General features: G+C 43.6%; 1 protein-coding gene across 5 annotated transcripts in view; it reads left to right on the forward strand.

Annotated features, from left to right (window-relative positions):
- ATF6 (activating transcription factor 6) overlaps positions 1 to 22,506 on the forward strand; it is a 153,981-nt gene that overhangs the window by 115,132 nt on the left and 16,343 nt on the right. For all 5 annotated transcript variants that reach the window (XM_040359722.1, XM_040359721.1, XM_040359723.1 and 2 more), the window contains one exon: positions 5,511 to 5,595. In XM_040359722.1, coding sequence (XP_040215656.1) covers positions 5,511 to 5,595 — 85 coding nt within the window. The remainder of the gene's footprint in view (positions 1 to 5,510; positions 5,596 to 22,506) is intronic.

Here is a 22,506-nt window from a genome sequence, read left to right on the forward strand (position 1 = left end):
AGTATTTTTTAGTGCTGAATAAGGTGTAAAGAAATTCTGTAAAGCAAGAATGCAATAAAAAAATATACATTTTACTTGTTTATTTTTCTCAATTTACAAAAGGCAAAGGCAAAATTGTGGTCACACCAAATATTGATTTGGATTTCTCTTCTGTTCATTTGCTTACCATTTTGTTAATTGTTAAAAAATAAACTCTTACCACTTTTATTTAGGAAAACATACTTAAATTGGAGAGAGCCCGGAAGGCACCCTGGTTGAAAAATGCTGGTGTGTGTGTGTGTGTGTGTGTGTGTGTGTGTGTATATATATATATATAACACTATAATGTCAAAAGTATTGGGACACCTGCCTTTACACACACATTGGCCCAGATTCATGTAGGGCGGCGTTACATTGAGCGGGCGTATCGTATTTACGCTACGCCACCGCAACTTAGAGAGGCAAGTGCAGTATTCACAAAGCACTTGCGTCCTAAGTTACGGCGGCGTAGCGTAAATGTGCCGGCGTAAGCGCGCGTAATTCAAATGATGAAGAGGTGGGCGTGTTTTATGTTCCTCCACCCCAAACTCACTTATCCATGTCTTTATGGACTGGTGCTCAGTCATGTTGGTACAGGAAGGGACCATCCCCAAAGGGTTCCCACAAAGTTGGGAGCATGAAATTGTCCAAAATGTCATGGTATGCTGACGCCTTAAAAGTTCCCAACCCCTGAAAAACAACCTTGCATCATAATCCCCCCTCCATCAAATGATTTTGGACCAGTGCACAAAGCAAGGTCCATAAAGACTTGAATTGGCGAGTTTGGGGTGGAGAAACTTGACTGGCCTGCAGAGAGTCCTGACCTCAACTCGATAAAACACCTTTGGGATGAATTTGAGCGGAGACTGTGAGCCAGGCCTTCTTGTACCTTACCTCACAAATGCACTTCTGGAAGAATGGTCAAACATTCCCATAGACCAGGGGTCTCCAAACTGCGGCCCGAGGGCCAGATGTGGCCCTTTACTAGCCTGTATGCGGCCCTTGGGGCACTATTCCTCCAACTGATATGAGGCACTATTCCTTTCACTGACACCAACAAGGGGGCACTATTTCTTCTACTGATATCAATGATGGGATACTATTCTTCCTCCTACTAATAGGGGCCCTACTCCTCCTCCTACTGACCACCAACCCTGAGGCCACATTTATTCTTACTGGTGCTGGGCCTGGGACATTTTCTGCACCCACTGGCTACAATCCTGCCCCTTCTAAAGTTTGAGGGACAACAAAGTGGCCCTTTGTGTGAAAAGTTTGGAGACCCCTGCCATAGACACACTCTGAAACCTTGTGGACAGCCTTCCCAGAAGAATTGAAGCTGTTAGTGCTGCATAGGGTGGGCATTTGGGCATTTTTTTCAACTGCCCCTGAACACATTTAATGTTATCATATGTGTCCATTCATAGTTTTTTTGCGTTTTAAAGCAGTTGGGTTTAGGCTCGTTTTTTTTCGCGTTTCAGACGCAAATCACGGCAAAACACGGTACCAGCGTTTTGCCGCGATTTCGTTTATAGGCGTTTTTAAAGGTTACCTATTTTTTTACATTAGAAATCTCAAAAATTAGGGCAAATAATGAAAAACCATAAAAAAAAAACATAAAAAAATGTAATTGCTTGCATTGCATTGTGGACAATCCACAACTTGTGGCAGGTGACGTGGCAAGTGGACAATCCACAACTTGTGGTAGGTGACGTTGCCAGGTGATGTGGCAGGTGACGTGGCCGGGTCACGTGGCCAGTGGACAATCCACAACTTGTGGCAGGTAACATGGCCAGGTGACGTGGCAAGTGTACAATCCACAACTTGTGGTAGGTGACGTGGCCAGGTAATGTGGCAGGTGATGTGGCCAGGTCACGTGGCCAGTGGACAATCCACAACTTGTGGCAGGTAACATGGCCAGGTGACGTGGCAAGTGTACAATCCACAACTTGTGGTAGGTGATGTGGCAGATGACGTGGCCAGGTCACGTGGCCATTGGACAATCCACAACTTGTGGCAGGTGACATGGCCAGGTGACATGGCCTGGTGACGTGGGAAGTGGACAATCCACAACTTGTGGCAGGTGACATGGCCAGGTGACGTGGCAGGTGATGTGGCCAGGTGACGTGGCCTGGTGATGTGGCAAGTGGACAATCCACAACTTGTGGCAGGTGACGTGCCAGTTGATGTGGCAGGTGAACAATCCACAACTTGTGGCAGGTGACGTGCCAGGTGATGTGAACAGGTGATGTGGCAGGTGACGTGGCCAGGTGACGTGGCAATTGGACAATCCGCATCTTGTGGCAGGTGACATGGCAAGTGGACAATCCACAACTTGTGGCAGGTGACATGGCCAGGTGATTTGGCAAGTGGATAATCCACAACTTGTGGCAGGTGACGTGGCCAGGTGACGTGGCAAGTGGACAATCCACAACTTGTGGCAGGTGTTGTGGTCAGGTGACCGTGGCAAGTGGACAATTCACAACTTGTGGCAGGTGACGTGGACAGTTGACGTGGCAGGTGACGTGGCCAGTGGACAATCCACAACTTGTGGCAGGTGATGTGGCAAGTGGGCAATCCACAACTTGTGGCAGGTGACGTGGCCAGTGGACAATCCACAACTTGTGGTAGGTGACATGGCCAGGTGATTTGGCAAGTGGATAATCCACTTGTGGCAGGTGACGTGACAAGTGAACAATCCACAACTTGTGGCAGGTGAGGTGGCCAGGTGACATGGCAAGTGGACAATCCACAACTTGTGGCCATGTGACGTGGCCAGTGGAAATCCACAACTTGTGGCAGGTAGCGTGGCCAGGTGACATGGCAGATGACGTGGCAAGTGGAACAATACACAACTTGAGGCAGGTGATGTGGCAAGTGGACAATCCACAACTTGTGGCAGGTGACGTGGCCAGTGGACAATCCACAACTTGTGGCAGGTGACGTGGCAGATGATGTGGCCAGGTGACGTGGCAGGTGACATGGCAAGTGGACAATCCACAACTTGTGGCAGGTAACGTGGCCAGGTAACGTGGCAGGTGGACAATCCACAACTTGTGGCAGGTGACGTGGCCATGTGACGTGGCCAGTGGACAATCCACAACTTGTGGCAGGTAGCGTGGCCAGATGACGTGGCAAGTGGAACAATACACAACTTGAGGCAGGTGATGTGGCAAGTGGACAATCCACAACTTGTGGCAGGTGACGTGGCCAGTGGACAATCCACAACTTGTGGCAGGTGACATGGCCAGGTGACGTGGCAGATGACGTGGCCAGGTGACGTGGCAGGTGACATGGCCAGGTGACATGGCAAGTGGACAATCCACAACTTGTGGCCAGGTGACGTGGCCAAGTGACGTGGCCAGTGGACAATCCACAACTTGTGGCAGGTGACGTGGCCAGGTGATTTGGCAAGTGCATAATCCACTTGTGGCAGGCGACGTGGCAAGTGGACAATCCACAACTTGTGGCAGGTGGCGTGGCCAGGTGACATGGCAGATGACGTGGCAAGTGGACAATACACAACTTGTGGCCAGGTGAGGTGGCCAGGTGATGTGGCAGGTGACGTGGCCAGGTGATGTGGCAAGTGGACAATCCACAACTTGTGGCAGGTGACGTGGCCATGTGACGTGGCCAGTGGACAATCCACAACTTGTGGCAGGTAGCGTGGCCAGGTGACATGGCAGATGACGTGGCAAGTGGAACAATACACAACTTGAGGCAGGTGATGTGGCAAGTGGACAATCCACAACTTGTGGCAGGTGACGTGGCCAGTGGACAATCCGCAACTTGTGGCAGGTGACATGGCCAGGTGACGTGGCAGATGATGTGGCCAGGTGACGTGGCAGGTGACATGGCCAGGTGACATGGCAAGTGGACAATCCACAACTTGTGGCAGGTAACGTGGCCAGGTGACATGGCAGGTGACGTGGCCAGTGGACAATCCACAACTTGTGGCAGGTGACGTGGCCAGGTGATTTGGCAAGTGCATAATCCACTTGTATCAGGTGACGTGGCAAGTGGACAATCCACAACTTGTGGCAGGTGGCGTGGCCAGGTGACATGGCAGATGACGTGGCAAGTGGACAATACACAACTTGTGGCCAGGTGATGTGGCCAGGTGATGTGGCAGGTGACGTGGCCAGGTGATGTGGCAAGTGGACAATCCACAACTTGTGGCAGGTGACGTGGTCAGGTGACATGGCAGGTGACGTGGCCAGTGGACAATCCACAACTTGTGGCAGGTGACGTGGCCAGGTGATTTGGCAAGTGGATAATCCACTTGTGGCAGGTGACGTGACAAGTGGACATTCCACAATTTGTGGCAGGTGACGTGGCCAGGTGACATGGCAAGTGGACAATCCACAACTTGTGGCAGGTGACGTGGCCAGTGGACAATCCACAACTTGTGGCAGGTGGCGTGGCCAGGTGACATGGCAGATGACGTGGCAAGTGGACAATACACAACTTGAGGCAGGTGATGTGGCAAGTGGACAATACACAACTTGTGGTAGGTGACGTGGCCAGTGGACAATCCACAACTTGTGGCAGGTGACGTGGCCAGTTGACGTGGCAGGTGACGTGGCCAGTGGACAATCCACAACTTGTGGCAGGTGACGTGGCCAGGTGACATGGCAGGTGATGTGGCCAGGTATGTGAATGTGAAGGGAAATCTCGCAATCTGGGACAGCAATACCTAAACATGGGGGTTCTGACCCTTGTATTACAAAAAATAAAAATACAAATTTGATTGGTATCATATTTTTTACGTAGTGTTGGTGACAACAATATCATATAATAGAACCCTGAAAAAAAAACACTTTGAAGGTGAACGATGAGCAAACTAATACATATACTCTTGAAATGCATGTATGTGAATTGTTTTATCTGCTAAAGGATTTGTAACTTTTTTCTACCAGTCATTAAATCCAGGTACCCCTGGTACGCACTGCACAGCTAGGTTGGTAAGTTATGTATTTTTTTTTCTACTGCAGTTGAGCAATACAGGAATGGCACTGTTTTGCCCCCAGTGCGCTGATTTGTGAAGACGCAACAGTACTCTAATATGGTCATCACTTTGCTTTCTGTTTCCATCAGCAAGCTTACAGTGTTAGAATATCAATGTTGCCCCTTCTATTGCCAGCTTGATGCTTACTGCAGAAATCTTAGCAACTTACTTGTTTCTGAGCACCTTGCAGCAGTACACCACATGATAACTGTATATGAAAACTGGCCATTTTGTTAATTGGCTCATTTCATATATTCGCATGAAATGTTGTGATAGGGGCCCTTAAAGGACACCTTGTCACCACACTTAAGACTACATGCTTAGATTCTCTTTTCATGGTAAATGTGCAAATCCTTTTCCTTACAGTAGTGTATCTGAATATTTTTTAGGAATACTCTATTCTCTTTTTTTTTTGCTTCATTATCAAACACCTTGAAACATCTGTGTGTTTTAATTTTATATTTTTTTATATATATATATTTTGCAGGACCATTTGCTGTTGCCAGCCACCAACAGAAATAAGACCACCAGGCCAAAAATGTCAATAATTTTGCCATCTATGAATGTAAATGGTATGTATGCTAACCTCACATAGATTATTATTTAATTTATTTTTTTCTCAGTTTTCTAACTGAGAAGAACTGTTTTGTGAGCCCAGGATCAATGCAGGACCATGTACAGCCCGTTACTCCAAAACCCCGGGGCCATCTTTGTCAGTGTTTCGTTGCTAGGCCTCTTCTTCCTGGACAGAGTTCAGCCTATAAATGGTATGTATAACTGCTCTTGTGCAGATCGGGTAACCAATAACCCTGCAGCAGACATCATGTCATCTAATAGATGAGTGTGTTTGCTGTTGCATATGCACAGCAGAAACCAAACCTAAAGAACACTTTGCAAACTATTTATTGCAGTATTTATCAACAAACATATTTTATTACAAAATATTACTTGCTGGTCATACATAGATATGCATTTTATCATCTATTGGAACAAGTTACCCAATTGTTAGATGATAGAGTGGTGTCATTGGAAATCTGAGCAAATAACCCCCCCCTGCTAAAGCGCATGCTCTCAGGAATCCAAAACAGGGGGTCCTTAAAGAACAGGTGATTTGTGACTTATCCCGCTATCATTTTCTCCACTAAAACATGGGATTGTGCAGCATTCACTACTCGAGAGAGCAAAAAGAGAGAAATTCAAAGGACAAGAGAACTGGAGTATAAAAAAGAAAGTGGGGGGGGGGGAGAGGAAGCAGGGAAGGGAAAAGGAAGGCGAGGAGCAAGATCAGGAGGATCCTCCCAGGTACCGTCTTCCTCCCAGGTACCAGATGTACTGTGCAAAAGTTTATGGCAGTTGTGAAGCACTGCTGTAAAAAAAGATGGTTTTTAAAACTACATGTGTATATTTTAACTGTTTTTTAGTTTTATGAATTTACAAAAAATGAGTGAGTGTACAGAAGAAAAATCTAAATCAATTCAATATTTGGTGTGACTACCTTTTGGCTTCAAACAGCATCAATTCTTCTAGGTGCACTTGAACACAGTTTTTGAGGGAACTCAGCAGGTAGGTTGTTCCAAACATCTTGGAGAACTAACCACAGATCTTCTGTGGATATAGGCTGCCTCAAATCCTTCTGTATTTTCATGCAATCCCAGACAGACTGGATATTGAGATCAGGGGACCAAACATCCGTGTTCTTCTATATGCTGAAGATGGTTCTTAATGACATTGACGGTTATATGGCAAGCCTAACCGTTCTGTTTTGGTAGTTTCCAATCGCCTGAAGATATCAACATATAACTCCGTTATCTAATATGTCCTGTACTATATGCCAAGAAAGGCTTTTTACAGAGAAGTAAAAAATCATTTCATTTCTGACATCAAAGCTGAACTCCAGCCTTGCCTTCCAGTCTTGCAGCGTTGTACAGGATACTGTACTGAAAATACTTAGTCTGATTTTATTACAAACTGCGAGCCTCCCACCTGCAGTTTTCCCAAGTTGGTGACAGGATTTCTTCAATTGGGAGAAGGGCAGGAAAAATACTTCATTATTGTGACCTGGAAGTACACACATCATTATGGTGGCACGAGCAACAAAGATGTTTACAGTGATTGAAAATCACAGCATCATGTTGATTGTCACTATAATAAATCTCATAATAAGTAAGCAGTCGGTACTTTAAATAGAACAAAAGCTCAAACAGGCTCATAGTAGCGTGATTTGAAAGCCGCACTGGTATGAACCAGTTTTGAGTTTCATTATGCCAACTAATTTGCTGCACTTTGGAAATGTAGCCGAAGAGTGTGCATGAGATTACCCGAATGGCAGGTTTGGTCTGTTTTTTTCAGAGCCAGTGATCCACGGGGTCAAATGATTTACGTGTTGTTGTTTTTTGTTTGTTTGTTTTTTCAGGATCAGTGGCACAGTTATAATAATACATTACTTCATTATCTGTAGTTCTGTCTAGTACATTATAAAGAATAAAATTAGTGCAGCGCAATAAAACAAGATAAGTCCATATACAGTATAAAAGAACTACAAGTCCCAGAATGGAAGATGAGGACACCTCGTGGGAAGATGTATTCCAATCCACTGAAAATTCTGGGTGACGGACCCTCCACTAGCAAGTGAATACTCCTACTAGATATGGTGGACCCCTGAGCTAACAGAAGGTCAAACACGCTTGTATCCACAGTGGGATAGAGATGATTCACTGAAACAGCAGTGGAACTGGATCATCCAGGACGGGTATGTGAGAGAAAGAAACACGCTCTAAGTGCTCTCCGTTAGCTCAGGGGTCCACCATATCTGGTGGGGGGTCTGTCATCCAGAATTTTCAGTGGATTGGAATACATCTTCCCACGAGGTGTCCTTATCTTCCATCCCGGGACTTGTAGTTATTTTATACTTGTATATGGACTTATCTTGTTTTATTGAGCTGCACTAATTGTATTCTTTATATTCACTGGAGGTGTTGTGATTAGCCTGTAGTGTACAGCTTGCAATTTTCTTAACCCATTAATTGTTTGCGCTGATTGCTTTTCCATTTATACTGTTTGGTACATTAGCTTGAAGATTCAGCCAGAATATATTGTTCATGTCCAATAAGCTGTAATGGTCACTGCTGTAGCTTTGCAATTGCATGTGTACTTCCATCTGTTGGAGCTGGAGTGGAGAGAAGCTTTGTTCTCAGACATTGCTTTTATAGCCATCTGTTTAACCACCTCAATACAGGGCACTTTCACCCCCTTCCTGCTCAAGCCATTTTTTGCGATACATCACTGCGTCGCTTTAACTGACAATTGCGCAGTCGTGCAACGCTGTACCCAAACATCGTCCCTTTTCCCCCACAAATAGAGCTTTCTTTTGGTGGTATTTGAATACCTCTGCGGTTTTTATTTTTTGCGCTATAAACAAAAGAAAAGTACAGTAACAAGTTTGAAAAAAACACAATATTTTTTACTTTTTGCTATAATAAATATCCCATTTTTTTATTAAACTATTTTTTTCCTCCATTTAGGCCGATATGTATTCTACATATTTTTGGTAAATAGCGTATATTGATTGGTTTGCATCAAAAGGTTATAGCGTCTACAAAATAGGGGATAGATTTATAGCTTTTTTTTATTATTATTATTTTTTTACTAGTAATGGTGGTGATCTGCGTGTTTTTTTTTTTTTTTTGTGACTGCGATATTGCGGCATCCTACTTCATATTCCCATCGCACACATTTCTGGATACGCTCTTTCTGGATACGCTCTTGCACCAGCTGGATACTGGTGCACGTTACAGTAGAAATATGTGCCAGCACACTATGGAACACTATGTAAAAAGCGTCCAAACGGATGATTTATTGCATGATCACAACACAAAGAGAGTATTGCGGCGGACATATCGGACACTTTTGACACTGTTTTGGGACCATTCACATTTATACGGCGATCTGTGCTATAAAAATGCATTGATTACTGTATAAATGTGACTGGCAGGGAAAGGGTTAACACTAGGGGGCGATCAAAGGGTTAAACGTGTCCTAGGGAGTGATTTCTAACTGTAGGGGGAGGGGACTCAGAAGGGGAGGAGTCAATCAATGTTCCTCTGTACTGGGAACAGACATCGGTCTCCTCTCACCTGACAGTGGATCTGTGTGTGTATTTACTAGAGGGCGTGCGCTAGTGGCTCGGGAAGGCAAGGACGTCGTATGACGCCCGCCCAGAACGAGAGCTCTGGCTGGCAGTGGACAAGCGGTTAATAATAGCTGAATCTTTGTTCTCTAGCTTCACAGCTATATTGTATTATCACCCTGGTCGATGACACTGATGCATCTGCTAAGAAAGAGGTCAGTTCTCTCCTCAAGGTATAATATGGTGACATGGCCTTCTTACACATGTACATACGATAACCTCTCAATTTCTTCCTGAATAGGGGTCGATATTATCCCTACTGACAAATTTGGTCACTTCTAAAGAGCCTCTGTAAACTACATGTCTTTAACTTTCAGTGCATGGCCTGTCTGTTGCCTTGGTATTTTTATGTAGTCTGACACTTCTTTCATTTATACGGGTGGTTGAATATGCCCCTGATAATTTTACATCTTATGATGGGCAACAAGCACCTCACTCCCTGTCTGACTGGCATGAAGATATGCAGAATGTTTCTTCCATTACCTTTGCTTTCCAGCATAGTAGTAGTAGTCAAATGATGCTGAGTTTGGGTTAATAAAAATGGGTAATTTCTTGGTCTAATATTTAATGATAGTATTGTCCGTTTTAAAATGGTTCCTGTGTGTGTATATAATATATATTTATATATATCTCCAATATTGTCTTTGATTATAATAGTTGCTTCATGTGGAAGCTTGCACTACATATACAGTGCTTTGAAAAAGTATTCATGCCCTTTGAAATTTTCCATTTTTTTGTCATGTTGCAACCAAAAACGCAAATGTATTTTATTGGGATTTTATGTGATAACCAACACAAAGTGGCACATAATTGTGAAGTGGAAGCAAAATTATAAATGGTTTTCAATTATTTCATTTTTTTACAAATATCTGAAAAGTGTGGCGTGCATTTGTATTCAGCCCCTTTACTCTGGTACCCCTAACTAAAATCTAGTGGAACCAATTGCATTCAGAAGTCCCCTTATTAGAAAATAGAGTCCTGCTGTGCGTAATTTATTCTCGGTATAAATACAGCTGTTCTGTGAAGCCCTCAAAAGTTTGTTGGAGAACCTTGGTGAACAAACGGCATCATGAAGGCCAAGAAACACACCAGACATGTTGGGGATAAAGTTGTAAAAGTTTAAAGCGGGATTAGGTTCTAAAAAAAATATCCCAAGCTTTGGACATTTCACTGAGCACTGTTCAATCCATCATCTGAAAATGGAAAGCGTATGGCACAACTGCAAACCTTCCAAGACATGGCTGTCCTCCTAAACTGACAGGCCGGGCAAGGAGAGCATTAATCAGATAAGCAGCCAAGAGGCCCATGGTAACTGGAGGAGCTGCAGAGATCCACAGCTCAGATGGGAGAATCTATTAGTCGTGCACTCTACAAATCTGGCTTTCATGGAGTGACAAGAAGAAATCCATTGTTGAAAGAAAGCCAAGCCATAAGAAGTCCCATTTGCTTTTTGCGAGAAGCCATGTGGGGGACACAGCAAACATGTGGAAGAAGATGCTCTGGTCAGATGAGACCAAAATTTAACTTTTTGACCTAAAAGCAAAATGCTGTATGTGACAGAAAACAACACTGCACATCACCCTAAGCACCCAATCCCCCCCCCCCTGAAACATGGTGGTGGCAGCATCATGTTGTGGGGATGCTTTTCTTCAGCAGGAACAGGGAAGCTGGTTGGAGTTGATGGGAAGATCGATGGAACCAAATCCAGGGCAATCTTAGCAGAAAACCTGTTGGAGTCTGCAAAAGACTTAAGAAAATTGCTGTTCAGACGCTCTCCATCCAATCTGACAGAGCTTGAGATATTTTGCAAAGAATGGGCACAAATGTCACTCTTTAGATGTACAAAGCTGGTAGAGACATACCCCAAAAGACTTGCAGCTGTAATTGCAGTGCAAGGTGGTTCTACAAACTATTGACTACAAATGCACGCCACACTTTTCACACATTTATTTGTAAAATTTGAAAACCATTTATAATTTTCTTTCCACTTCACAATTATGTGCCACTTTGTGTTGGTCTATCACATAAAATTCCAACAAAATTAAAGTTGTTGGTTGTAACATGACAAAATGTGGAAAATTTCAAGAGGGTATGGATACTCTTTCCAGGAACTGTAAACGTTTAAAGGTTTTTACTTTACTTTCTCTACATAAACTATAGTAAATGGGGAAAGTGGTGGGTAAGCATTTTTATGTGTTGCATATACCTTCTCTCTTGCCAGGCTCTCTCTGGCTTCAAAACCGAGAGGATGGAGGTGGAGGGAAGGAAGGGGTCACTAGGGAAATTAAGTGAAAGAATAGAGGACGACCAATTTGACAATGGGGGTAAGGTACATTGGGTACTTAATATTGGAGGATATCAAGAGGAGGAATAAGACCGTATGGGTCCTTATGCCTAAAAATGATTGATGAAGGTTGTTAACTTAGGGTTGAGTTTCGTTTTCGACTTGAACATTGTACGTTCGACCGTTCGTCGAAATACGAACGTTACGGGCCGTTCGCGCCAAATTCGAGTGGCGTGTCATGGCCCATAATTCACTGCTGGCTGATGATTGGCCAAGCATGCACTATGACCCGCATGCTTGGCCAATCACAGCTTGCAAAAAAACGGAGAGCCATAATTGGCCAAAGCCAGGGTGGCTTTGGCCAATTATGGCTCAGGGGGTTTAGTACACGCCCCACGCTATATAAGGCTGCCTGGAAGTCGGCCCTGTGTAGTGTGTTGCGGTGGTTAAGAGTGGACAGAGAGACAGTGTCATTTTTTGCAGTTAGATAGAGCAGACAGGCAGGCTAGTCAGTTAGAGTTACAGTGTGTACAGGATATATATGCATCCCAGGTGTTGTGTGTGTGTATATATTTATACACTGTATTGAGTTTAGCTAGATCCACTCTTCCTAATATACTGACAGGCAGGCAGGTGATTGTGCTAGCTGCAGTATTCTCACGTGGTGTACTGTCTGTGTCCTCTGCACAGTGTGCACCTAAAGCTACCAAAAACTGGTGTTTCTCATATTTATTCCTAGAGGCAGGGGATCATTCTGCAGGTACTTTTACGTGGTGTACTGTCTGTGTCCTCTGCAGTGTGCACCTAAAGCTACGTAGTGTGTACTGTCTGTGTCCTCTGCACAGTGTGCACCTAAAACTACGTAAAGCTTTTTTCGGCAGCTGGCCGCGTTGAGCCGCAACATGCCGAAGACTTGGTAGAGTGGATGACCGAGCCGTCCTCATCCTCTCTCTCCCAGGCTCAGGGTACTTTGTCTGGCAAAGCAGCTGCCAACGCGGCCTCTTCCCTCTGCTCAATGGCATCAGTCACCTCTTTCCCTAGCCTCACCATGTCCTCCTGAGGAGTCCCCTGAACTGTTTGATCACAGTGTTGGGTACATGCTGCAGGAGCGTTTTGAAGACCCAGAGGACTCCGCACCAAATGCCTCAGCAAACCAACGCTGTATGGCCTCCCTGATCCTGCAAAGCCTGCGGAAGGATCCTCGTATTCGTGCTATCAAGGAGAGGGATCATTACTGGCTGGCAACCCTCCTTGATCCACGTTACAAGAGTAAGGTTGCAGACCTTATCTTGCCAGCGCAGAGGGAGCAGAAGATGAAACGTCTTCGGAAGGCCTTGCAGAAAGGTCTGTGCAACGCGTTCCCAGAGACTGGGAGGTTACAAAATCCTGGTCCTGGACAACGTGTTGCTGAGGCTTCGGTCAGTCACAGAAGGAGCGGTGGAGAAGGTGGCCGTCTGACCGATGCGTTCAGACAATTTTTTACTCCGCAGCCCCAAGATATGACCGGTTCCAGCAACCATAGCCAGCGTCTGTTTTACATGGTGCGTGAATACCTACAATGTGTTGCTGAGGCTTCGGTCAGTCACAGAAGGAGCGGTGGAGAAGGTGGCCGTCTGACCGATGCGTTCAGACAATTTTTTACTCCGCAGCCCCAAGATATGACCGGTTCCAGCAACCATAGCCAGCGTCTGTTTTACATGGTGCATGAATACCTAGGGGCAAGATCAGACTTGGACACCTTTCCCACCGAAAATCCTCTGGCTTACTGGGTCTTGAGGATGGATCACTGGCCAGAGCTTGCACAGTACGCAATTGAGCTACTGGCCTGTCCTGCATCCAGCGTTCTTTCAGAACACACATTCAGTGCTGCTGGAGGCTTTGTAACCGATCACAGGGTGCGCATCTCCACTGACTCGGTCCATCGACTGACCTTCATAAAAATGAATCAGGCTTGGATCACCACCAGCTACCAAGCACCTGATGCTGATGTAACTGAATAATTTTTTTTGAAATGTCAGATCCCTTCAAGACTGCCTGTGCTGATGCTGAGTGACTATCCTGTTATGCTGAGTGACTATCCTTTTCCTCCTCAATGATCATGCTGATAAATTGTAAGAACATTTTTGGTTCTGGGCACTGCCACCAGTGGCTAAGGCCCAATTTTTCTGCCCCTGTTTAACAGGGGCGTGTAATTACAATTTTTGATGCAATACTTTGCAACAGGGCTTATTACTGCGCTCCAACTAGAGTATCTGTGAGGGGTTGCAGTGTTGTGGCACCAGTGCCTAAGGCCCAATTTTTCTGCCCCTGTTCAACAGGGGCATGTAATTACAATTCTTGATCTAATATTTCACAGCAGGGCCCATTCCTGCGCCCACCAAGAGTAACTGTGAGGGCTTACAGTGTTGTGGCACCAGCACCACCACCAACTAAGGCCCAATTTTTCTGCCCATGTTCAACAGGGGCATGTAATTACAATTCTTGATCTAATATTTCACAGCAGGGCCCATTTCTGCACCCACCAAGAGTAACTGTGAGGACTTGCAGTGTTTTGGCACCAGCGCCAGCACCAAAGGCCCAATTTTTCTACCACTGTTCAAAAATGGCATGTAATTACAATTCTTGATATAATAGTTCACAGCAGGGCATTCCAGCGCCCACAAGACTAACTGTGAGGGCTTACAGTGTTGTGGCAACACCAACACCTAGGGCCCAAATTTCTGCAGAGTATATACGGCAGGCCCCTACTTTCAAACATCCAACTTACAAACGACTCCTACTTGCAAACGGAAGGAGACAACAGGAAGTGAGAGGAAATCTACCCCTAGGAAGGGAAATTCTCTTCTGTAAGAGGTGTCTCCTGTCCACTGATGCTTTATCACCAATCCTTGTTTCACTAAAAAAAAAAAAATTCAAAAAATCATTTGTCATTCGGACAGAAAGTAAATTGCAATCTTCTGAACAGATGCGCACAGACCGCAAAACAAATGTTACAGGGGAGATGACCATTCTCTGTTTTCCGAAAAGCTTAAAAAAAATTTTTTTTTGGCTGGAGCTACACTTTAAAAAAAGTGCCAGTTCAAAATTACAAACAGATTCTACTTAACAAACCTACAGTCCCTGTCTTGTTTGCACCGCCTGTATGCTGCTGTTCAAAGTATATAGGGCCAAAGGAGCTAACAAAATTGGCGTCCTTTTTTTCCCACAAATAGAGCTTTCTTTTGGTGGTATTTGATCACCTCTTCGGTTTTTATTTTTTGCACTATAAACAAAAATAGAGCGACAATTTAAAAAAATATTCAATATTTTTTACTTTTTGCTATTATAAATATCCCCCAAAAATATATTAAAAAAAATGTTTTCCTCAGTTTAGGCCGATACGTATTCTTCAGCCTATTTTTGGTATAAAAAAAAACTCAAAAAGCGTTTTATCGATTGGTTTGCCCAAAATGTATAGTGTTTACAAAATAAAGGATAGTTTTATTGAATTTTTATTAATAATTTTTTTTTTTAACTACTAATGGCGGCGATCAGCGACTTTTTTTTTCGTGACTGCGACATTATGGCGGACACATCGGACAATTTTAACACATTTTTGGGACCATTGTCATTTTTACAGCAAAAAGTGCTATAAAAATGCACCGATTACTGTGAAAATGACAATTGCAGTTTAGGAGTTAACCACTAGGGGGCACTGTAGGGGTTAAGTGTGACCTCATATGTGTTTCTAACTGTAGGGGGGTGGGGGTGGACGTGTGACGTCAGTGATTGTCTGTCTTTCCCTATATCAGGGAACAGACGATCACTGACACTGCCACAATGAAGAACGGGGAAGGTGTGTTAACGCACACCTCTCCCTATTCTTCAGCTCCGGTGACCGATCGCGGGACACCGGCGACGATCGGGTCCGCGGTCACGGAACTTCGGACCAGGTCGCGAGCGTGCACACATCCACACCTTTTAGTAGAAAAACATTTGAAAAAAACGCCTGACAAAAGCTACAAAAATTAGCAATTTTGCTTAAAAAAAGGCTTGCAAAAATGCTTGAAAACTTGACACTTAGCTGAGCATGTAGTGTTTCTTGTTTACACCAATTTAGTTCCTTATAGCAGGGGTGCCCAACCTTTTGAAGAGCAAGGGCCACTTTAAGCGACTTGGTACCCGGTCGTGGGCCACAATGTGCGGAGCAGGTGGATGACAGCCCACTCTGCTCTATAGAGCCCACTCTACTCTAAGTACAACAAACTCGCAGGTAATAGAAGTCTATGGCTCAGTGCAGGTAACCCACAGGTGCACTTCTCTGCACCTGTGGATCAGTTTGAAAGCAACCCAGTAACCACTGCAGAATAGATATGCCCAAATATACACTGTCATTTTAGTAATAAACTTACCTTTAATAACAGTATTTTATTCTATTTTGTTGCATCCCAAAGCAGGAGGTCGCGGGCCACATCAGAGGGCTCTGCGGGCCACTGGTTGGGCACCCCTGCCTTATAGGAACCCTTTTGTCTTGCTGTTTTATAGGAAATTAATAGTATTGCAGAGTTCCTGCAGATTTGTCAGTCATACATGTATGATTTAACCACTTAAGCCCCGGACCAGGCCCCTTTTTGCGATTCGGCACTGCATCACTTTAACTGACAACTGCGCAGTCATGCGATGTGGCTCCCAAACAAAATTTACATCCTTTTTTTTCCCATAAATGGAGCTTTCTTTTGGTGGTATTTGATCACCTTTGCGGTTTTTATTTTTTACGCTTTAAACAAAAATAGAGCGACAATTTAAAAAATAAAATGCAATATTTTTTTACTTTTTGCTATAATAAATATCCCCCAAAAATATTTAAAAAACTTTTTTTTTCATCAGTTTAGGCCAATACGTATTCTTTTACATGTTTTTGGTAACAAAAAAAAAAAAATTCGGAATAATCGTTTAACGCTTTGTTTGTGCAAAAGTTATAGCGTCTACAAAATAGGGGATAGTTTTATGGCATTTTTATTAAAACATTTTTTTATTTTTTACTAGTTATGGTGGCGATCAGCGATTTTTTTTTTTTTTTTTTTTATTGTGACTGCGACATTATGGCGGGTACATCGGACACTTTTGACACTTTTTTGGGGCCATTGTCATTTTTACAGCAAAAAGTGCTATAAAAATGCACTGATTACTGTGAAAATGACACTGGCAGTGAAGGGGTTAAACTGTAGGGGTGCTGAAGGGGTCAAGTGTTTCCTAGGGAGTGATTACTACCGTGTGGGGGCGTGGTTTTGCGTGTGACGTCACTGATCGTCGTTCCCTAAGACGGGAAAAACGATCAGTGGCAGTCACACTAGGAAGAACAGGGAAAGGTTTGTTTACACTTACCTCTCCCTGTTCTTCAGCTCTGTGATCCGATCGCGGGACACCGGCGGCGATCGGGTCCCTCGGGCACAGTCACGGAGCACAGGACCAGGTCAAAAGCGTGCCGCCGGCAGCGCGTTTGCGACCCACGGCTGGGCTCTTAAAGGCGACGTACAGGTACGTGCTTGTGCCCAGCCATGCCCTTCTGCAGACGTATATCGGCGTGAAGGGGTCCTTAAAGGGTCACTAAAGGAAAAAAATTTTTGCTGAAATGACTGTTTACAGGGTATAGAGACATAAAAGTTAACTGATTCCTTTTAAAAATTATTACAAATAGATAAAAAAATCAATCATATAACGTGCCTGTCGGTTAGTTTCACTTTTAAACTGTTTTCATGTTCCTGTGAACTAGAGAGACACACAGAACAAAAACAAACAAATCCAGGGCAGTGTTTTGTTTTTAAAATGAATCTGATTGGTTCTGTTAAGTTTTAGACACACAGTAATGACAGCTTAGACCTACAGTGAAAAGCTCACAGTACGATGGTTATAAGGAAAAAGACAACCAGGAAGTGTGGAGATCAGAGCAGAATTACAGCCACTTCAAAGCAAAAACTAACAATAAGGACATGAAACCAGTACTGCAGTAAGGTAAAGGAAGTTATTTAGCTAAAAAAAAAAAATCCTTTAGTGATCCTTTAAAGGAACACTAAAGGCTCGTTTTTTTTTTTTTTTAAATAACAAACATGTCATACTTGCCTCCACTGTGCAGCTCGTTTTGCACACAGTGGCCCCGATCCACGTCTTCTGGGGTCCCTCTGCGGCTGTCTCGGGTCCTCCCTGCATCAGCTAACCCCCTTCATGTGAATCTCTCCCAAGGGGGTTATCTTGCGGGCGCGCTCCCGTGATACAGCCGGCGGTTATAGCCACCGACTGTATCACTCGGCTCTGCCCCCCCGGCGCAGAGCGTCATTTATTTGATTGACAGCAGCGGGAGCCAATGGCTGCGCTGCTATCAATCAACCAATTAATGAGACGAGAAGCCAGAGCATTCACGGTGCTGGACTTTTGAGGGGTCAGGTAAGTAAACGGGGGGCGATGCTAATCCTCGGATGTTTTTTCACCTTAATGCGTAGAATCAAGGTGAAGAAACATGTACCTTTACAACCCCTTTAAGCGGTAAACCTTTCTTTTCCTCCTCATCCAAAGTAATTCATACTTTTTTTTTTTTATGAGATTTTGTGACTCTGCATTTTTCAGCAAAAATCAAGATTAATAACACAATGTGATGTGGGAAAATTGGAATAAACTGTGCTAAAAGTGCTAAAAAGAAAAGCACTACTATAAAGCTAAGTTACAGCTTGTTCAGTTATGAGCTGCGATTAACATATAAACAATTGGTACAGGAAAAAACATAAAAAGAAAAATAAATCACGCTAACCCCCTAACCATATGGTATAAATATTAAAGGAATTCAATCACCAAAATTATAAATGCCAAAACCAGGATAGTAATAAACTAATATGTGACTAATAACATATAGTGATGTTAAAAAACTAATATGTCCGATGTTATAAATACATCAATTACCGTGTTTGCAAACAGTCTCATGCCAGTTAATAGAATTATATTGGTGACTAAAATAATTAAAAATAAAAAACCTAAACACTAAATGATATAGTCCATAAGTGCTTGGATAATTCAATGATAGATGCTGAACACCAGTACTCTGTGCAGAAATCCAAAGGCTAATAAATTAGCGTGTCCAAAAATGTGATGAATCCTCCACCAATCAATAGAAATTGCTCCTTACCAACTTGCCATGATCCCTTATCACAGAGGATCACTAAAAGCATGTAATCGAAATTCTCACTCCAACCATGCAGCTCAAACAAATACGATCTTTAAGCAGTAAATCTCATCCAATAATGGTCATAGGTCATCAGCATATGTACCCGATATGTAAGAGATAATGATAGCTCCACAGTGCATTAAACGTATTAAAAAGGTTGGTGTTGAACTTACAATGTTGCAGGAAAAGATGGGCCTTAAATCTGGTGTGCCAGCCGGTACACAAATCCAGACACCCGTCCCATTGGGGAATCGTATGGAGCTTGAGGTGACGTCAGTGCGCCGCTCCGCCCTACTTCTGTTTCGTAATAACTTACTTCGTATAGGGGCAATGTGAGGTGTCTGTCATTTTTCAGAGGTTCTGTTTTCCTGTATACTGCTCCCACTGTAGTTTTTTGTATTGGTGTTCTAAGCAAACACCTACGCTCACTGCTTGTTAATTGCACAATCCTCTGTAGACTGCAAAGACCTATAGTGTGTTAAAATCCAAGGTGGTCAGCAGTGTCTGAGATGCAGAAACCACAACCACATATGGCACCTGCATTCATTCCACAAAATGCCACTTGGATCACTTACTCTTCCTTGTTTTCATGTTGAACAAGCATGAGACCTATATCTAGACCCATGTATGCAATCTTTGTTTCAGTACATGATTCATTGCTTGATTATTTGTTAGTAAGCAGGTGTACCTATTAAAGTGGTCACAGTGTAATAACTGACCAAAAACTGTCATTAGGAGTTATACATGTTGCCGATAATGTGTATTATGTGTACTTGTTTCACATTCTGTCTTTTTTGAACTTGTAAAAACTTGATAATTGTGTTTTTTGCGTGTGATCTGTCCTAAAGGTTTGTTCCGTTTTGTGAAAATGTAAATTTTTTTTTTTTGCATTTTTGTCTTATTTTTTTTTCTATACATGGCGAGAGAGAGCATTTATTTCTGTGTTGAATTTCATATCCACACTTTTGCAATAATTGCAAATAATAAAAACTTGCAATAATTTTTTGAGCTGATCGTGTGCACAGTGTTTATCATCCCTTTTTATTGTGTGCTGGGTATGTATGATTAAAGAATAAGATGAAACTGTGACAAACCTAACGCTTAACCACTTGCCCTCCGGAAGGTTTACCCCCTTCATGACCAGGCCATTATTTGCGATACGGTACTGCGTTATTTTAACTGACAATTGCGCGGTCATGCTATAAACAAAAAAAAATGACATTTTTGAAAAAAATATGTATATTTCTTTCTACTATAAAACAAATCCAATCAAAAAAATTTATTTCTTCCTCAATTTTAGGCCAATATGTATTCTGCTACATGAGTTTGGCAAAAAAAAAATCCCATTAAGCATATATTTATTAGTTTTTGCAAAAGTTAGAATGTCTACGAACTATGGAATAGATTTACGTAATTTTTATTAAAAATAAATAGCAGGACTGCGACATTGAGGCGGACAAATTGGACACAAAGTGACACTTTTTGGGGACCAATTAAACTAATACAGTGATCAGTGCTAAAATTTTCAGTGTACTAATGACACTAGCAGGGAAGGCTTTAACATTAGAGGCGATCAAAAGGTTAAAGGTGTGCCTAAAAAGGTCTTGCTAACTGTGTGGGGGGCTTGTAATATGGGATGGCAGAGGTCTTTGTTCCTTCTTTGTAGGAACACATGATCACAACCTTCCCTTCTCACAGAACGGCGATCTGCCTTGTTTACATAGGCAGACCGATGTTCTGCCTGTGTCCCGAACGGTCGGCAGGTCCCAGCGGACCCTCTGATTGGCATCCGCTGTGATTGGAGTGGGTCGCCGGTGGCGTGCGTTGGTGTACACCCCAGAAGTGCAGAATCATGTACCGATAAATATACAATATATACGGTCGGCAGGTGGTTAAACCATTTGTGTAACAAATATCTGTCAGGCTTTCTTTCACTCACGGGTTGATTGGAGCCACCTAAGATCTTTTTCTCAGTTGCAATTTGCTTGAATCTTTTCTGAACATAAATCTTTTTTTTTTTTTTCGGTAGAGTGGAGAACGGTTAGAATGCCTGTGAAGGTTTTATTTTTATTTTTTTGGATTTCTAGGGGAAAAAAAATTGGCAAATCAAAGGAAGGTAGCTTTAAACATGGGAAACTAAACATGGAATACCACAAACAATACAATACAATACAAAGCATAGTGACATGTAAACCAAATGAATAAAGGCTTTGGTGCTGAGTAACTAGGTTTAGGCTAATCTACATCCTTAACCACTTCAGCCCCGGACCAATTGGCTGCCCAAAGACCAGAACACTTTTTGCAATTTGGCACTGCGTAGCTTTAACTCACAATTGCGCGGTCGTGCAACGTGGCTCCCAAACAAAATTGATGTCCTTTTTTCCCCCACAAATAGAGCTTTTTTTGGTGGTATTTGATCATCTCTGCGGGGGGGTTTTTTGCGCTATAAACAGAAAATGGCAAAAATTTTGAAAAAAAAAGCAATATTTTTTACTTTTTGCTATAATATCCCCTAAAAAATATATAAAACGGCACTGAGTATGCGGGTCCTGTGGGCACGATCATGGAACTCGTGGCAGGGGCGTGCACGCCTAAACTGCAAATTTAAAGGGACTTGCCTGTACTCCCATACTGTAATATCCACATCTCTCCCCCATACTGTAATGTCCACATCTCTCCCCCATACTGTAATGTCCACATCTCTCCCCCATACTGTAATGTCCACATCTCTCCCCCATACTGTAATGTCCACATCTCTCCCCCATACTGTAATGTCCATCTCTCCCCCATACTGTAATATCCACATCTCTCCCCCATACTGTAATATCCACATCTCTCCCCCATACTGTAATGTCCACATCTCTCCCCCATACTGTAATGTCCACATCTCTCCCCCATACTGTAATGTCCACATCTCTCCCCCCCATACTGTAATATCCACATCTCTCCCCCCCATACTGTAATATCCACATCTCTCCCCCCCCATACTGTAATATCCACATCTCTCCCCCCATACTGTAATATCCACATCTCTCCCCCATACTGTAATGTCCACATCTCTCCCCCATACTGTAATGTCCACATCTCTCCCCCATACTGTAATGTCCACACCTCTCCCCCATACTGTAATATCCACATCTCTCCCCCCATACTGTAATATCCACATCTCTCCCCCCCATACTGTAATATCCACATCTCTCCCCCATACTGTAATGTCCACATCTCTCCCCCATACTGTAATGTCCACATCTCTCCCCCATACTGTAATGTCCACATCTCTCCCCCATACTGTAATGTCCACATCTCTCCCCCATACTGTAATGTCCACATCTCTCTCCCCCATACTGTAATGTCCACATCTCTCCCCCCCATACTGTAATATCCACATCTCTCCCCCCCATACTGTAATATCCACATCTCTCCCCCCCCCATACTGTAATATCCACATCTCTCCCCCCCCCCATACTGTAATATCCACATCTCTCCCCCCCATACTGTAATGTCCACATCGCTCCCCCCATACTGTAATGTCCACATCTCTCCCCCATACTGTAATGTCCACATCGCTCCCCCCATACTGTAATGTCCACATCTCTCCCCCATACTGTAATGTCCACATCTCTCCCCCATACTGTAATGTCCACGTCGCTCCCCCCATACTGTAATGTCCACATCTCCCTGCTCTTGCCAGAATTGAAAGCACAGCAGGCAGCAGACCCGTCTGCAGACGACACAAGCAGACGGGTGATGATGACATCTAGGCGGCCGCTGCTGGGTGTACCAAGATGGCCGCGGCTTCGGAGCTAGGCCGAAGCCGTGGC

The sequence above is a fragment of the Rana temporaria genome, chromosome 7, assembly GCF_905171775.1.
Source record: "Rana temporaria chromosome 7, aRanTem1.1, whole genome shotgun sequence".
In the NCBI taxonomy this organism is placed as follows: Eukaryota; Metazoa; Chordata; class Amphibia; order Anura; family Ranidae; genus Rana; species Rana temporaria.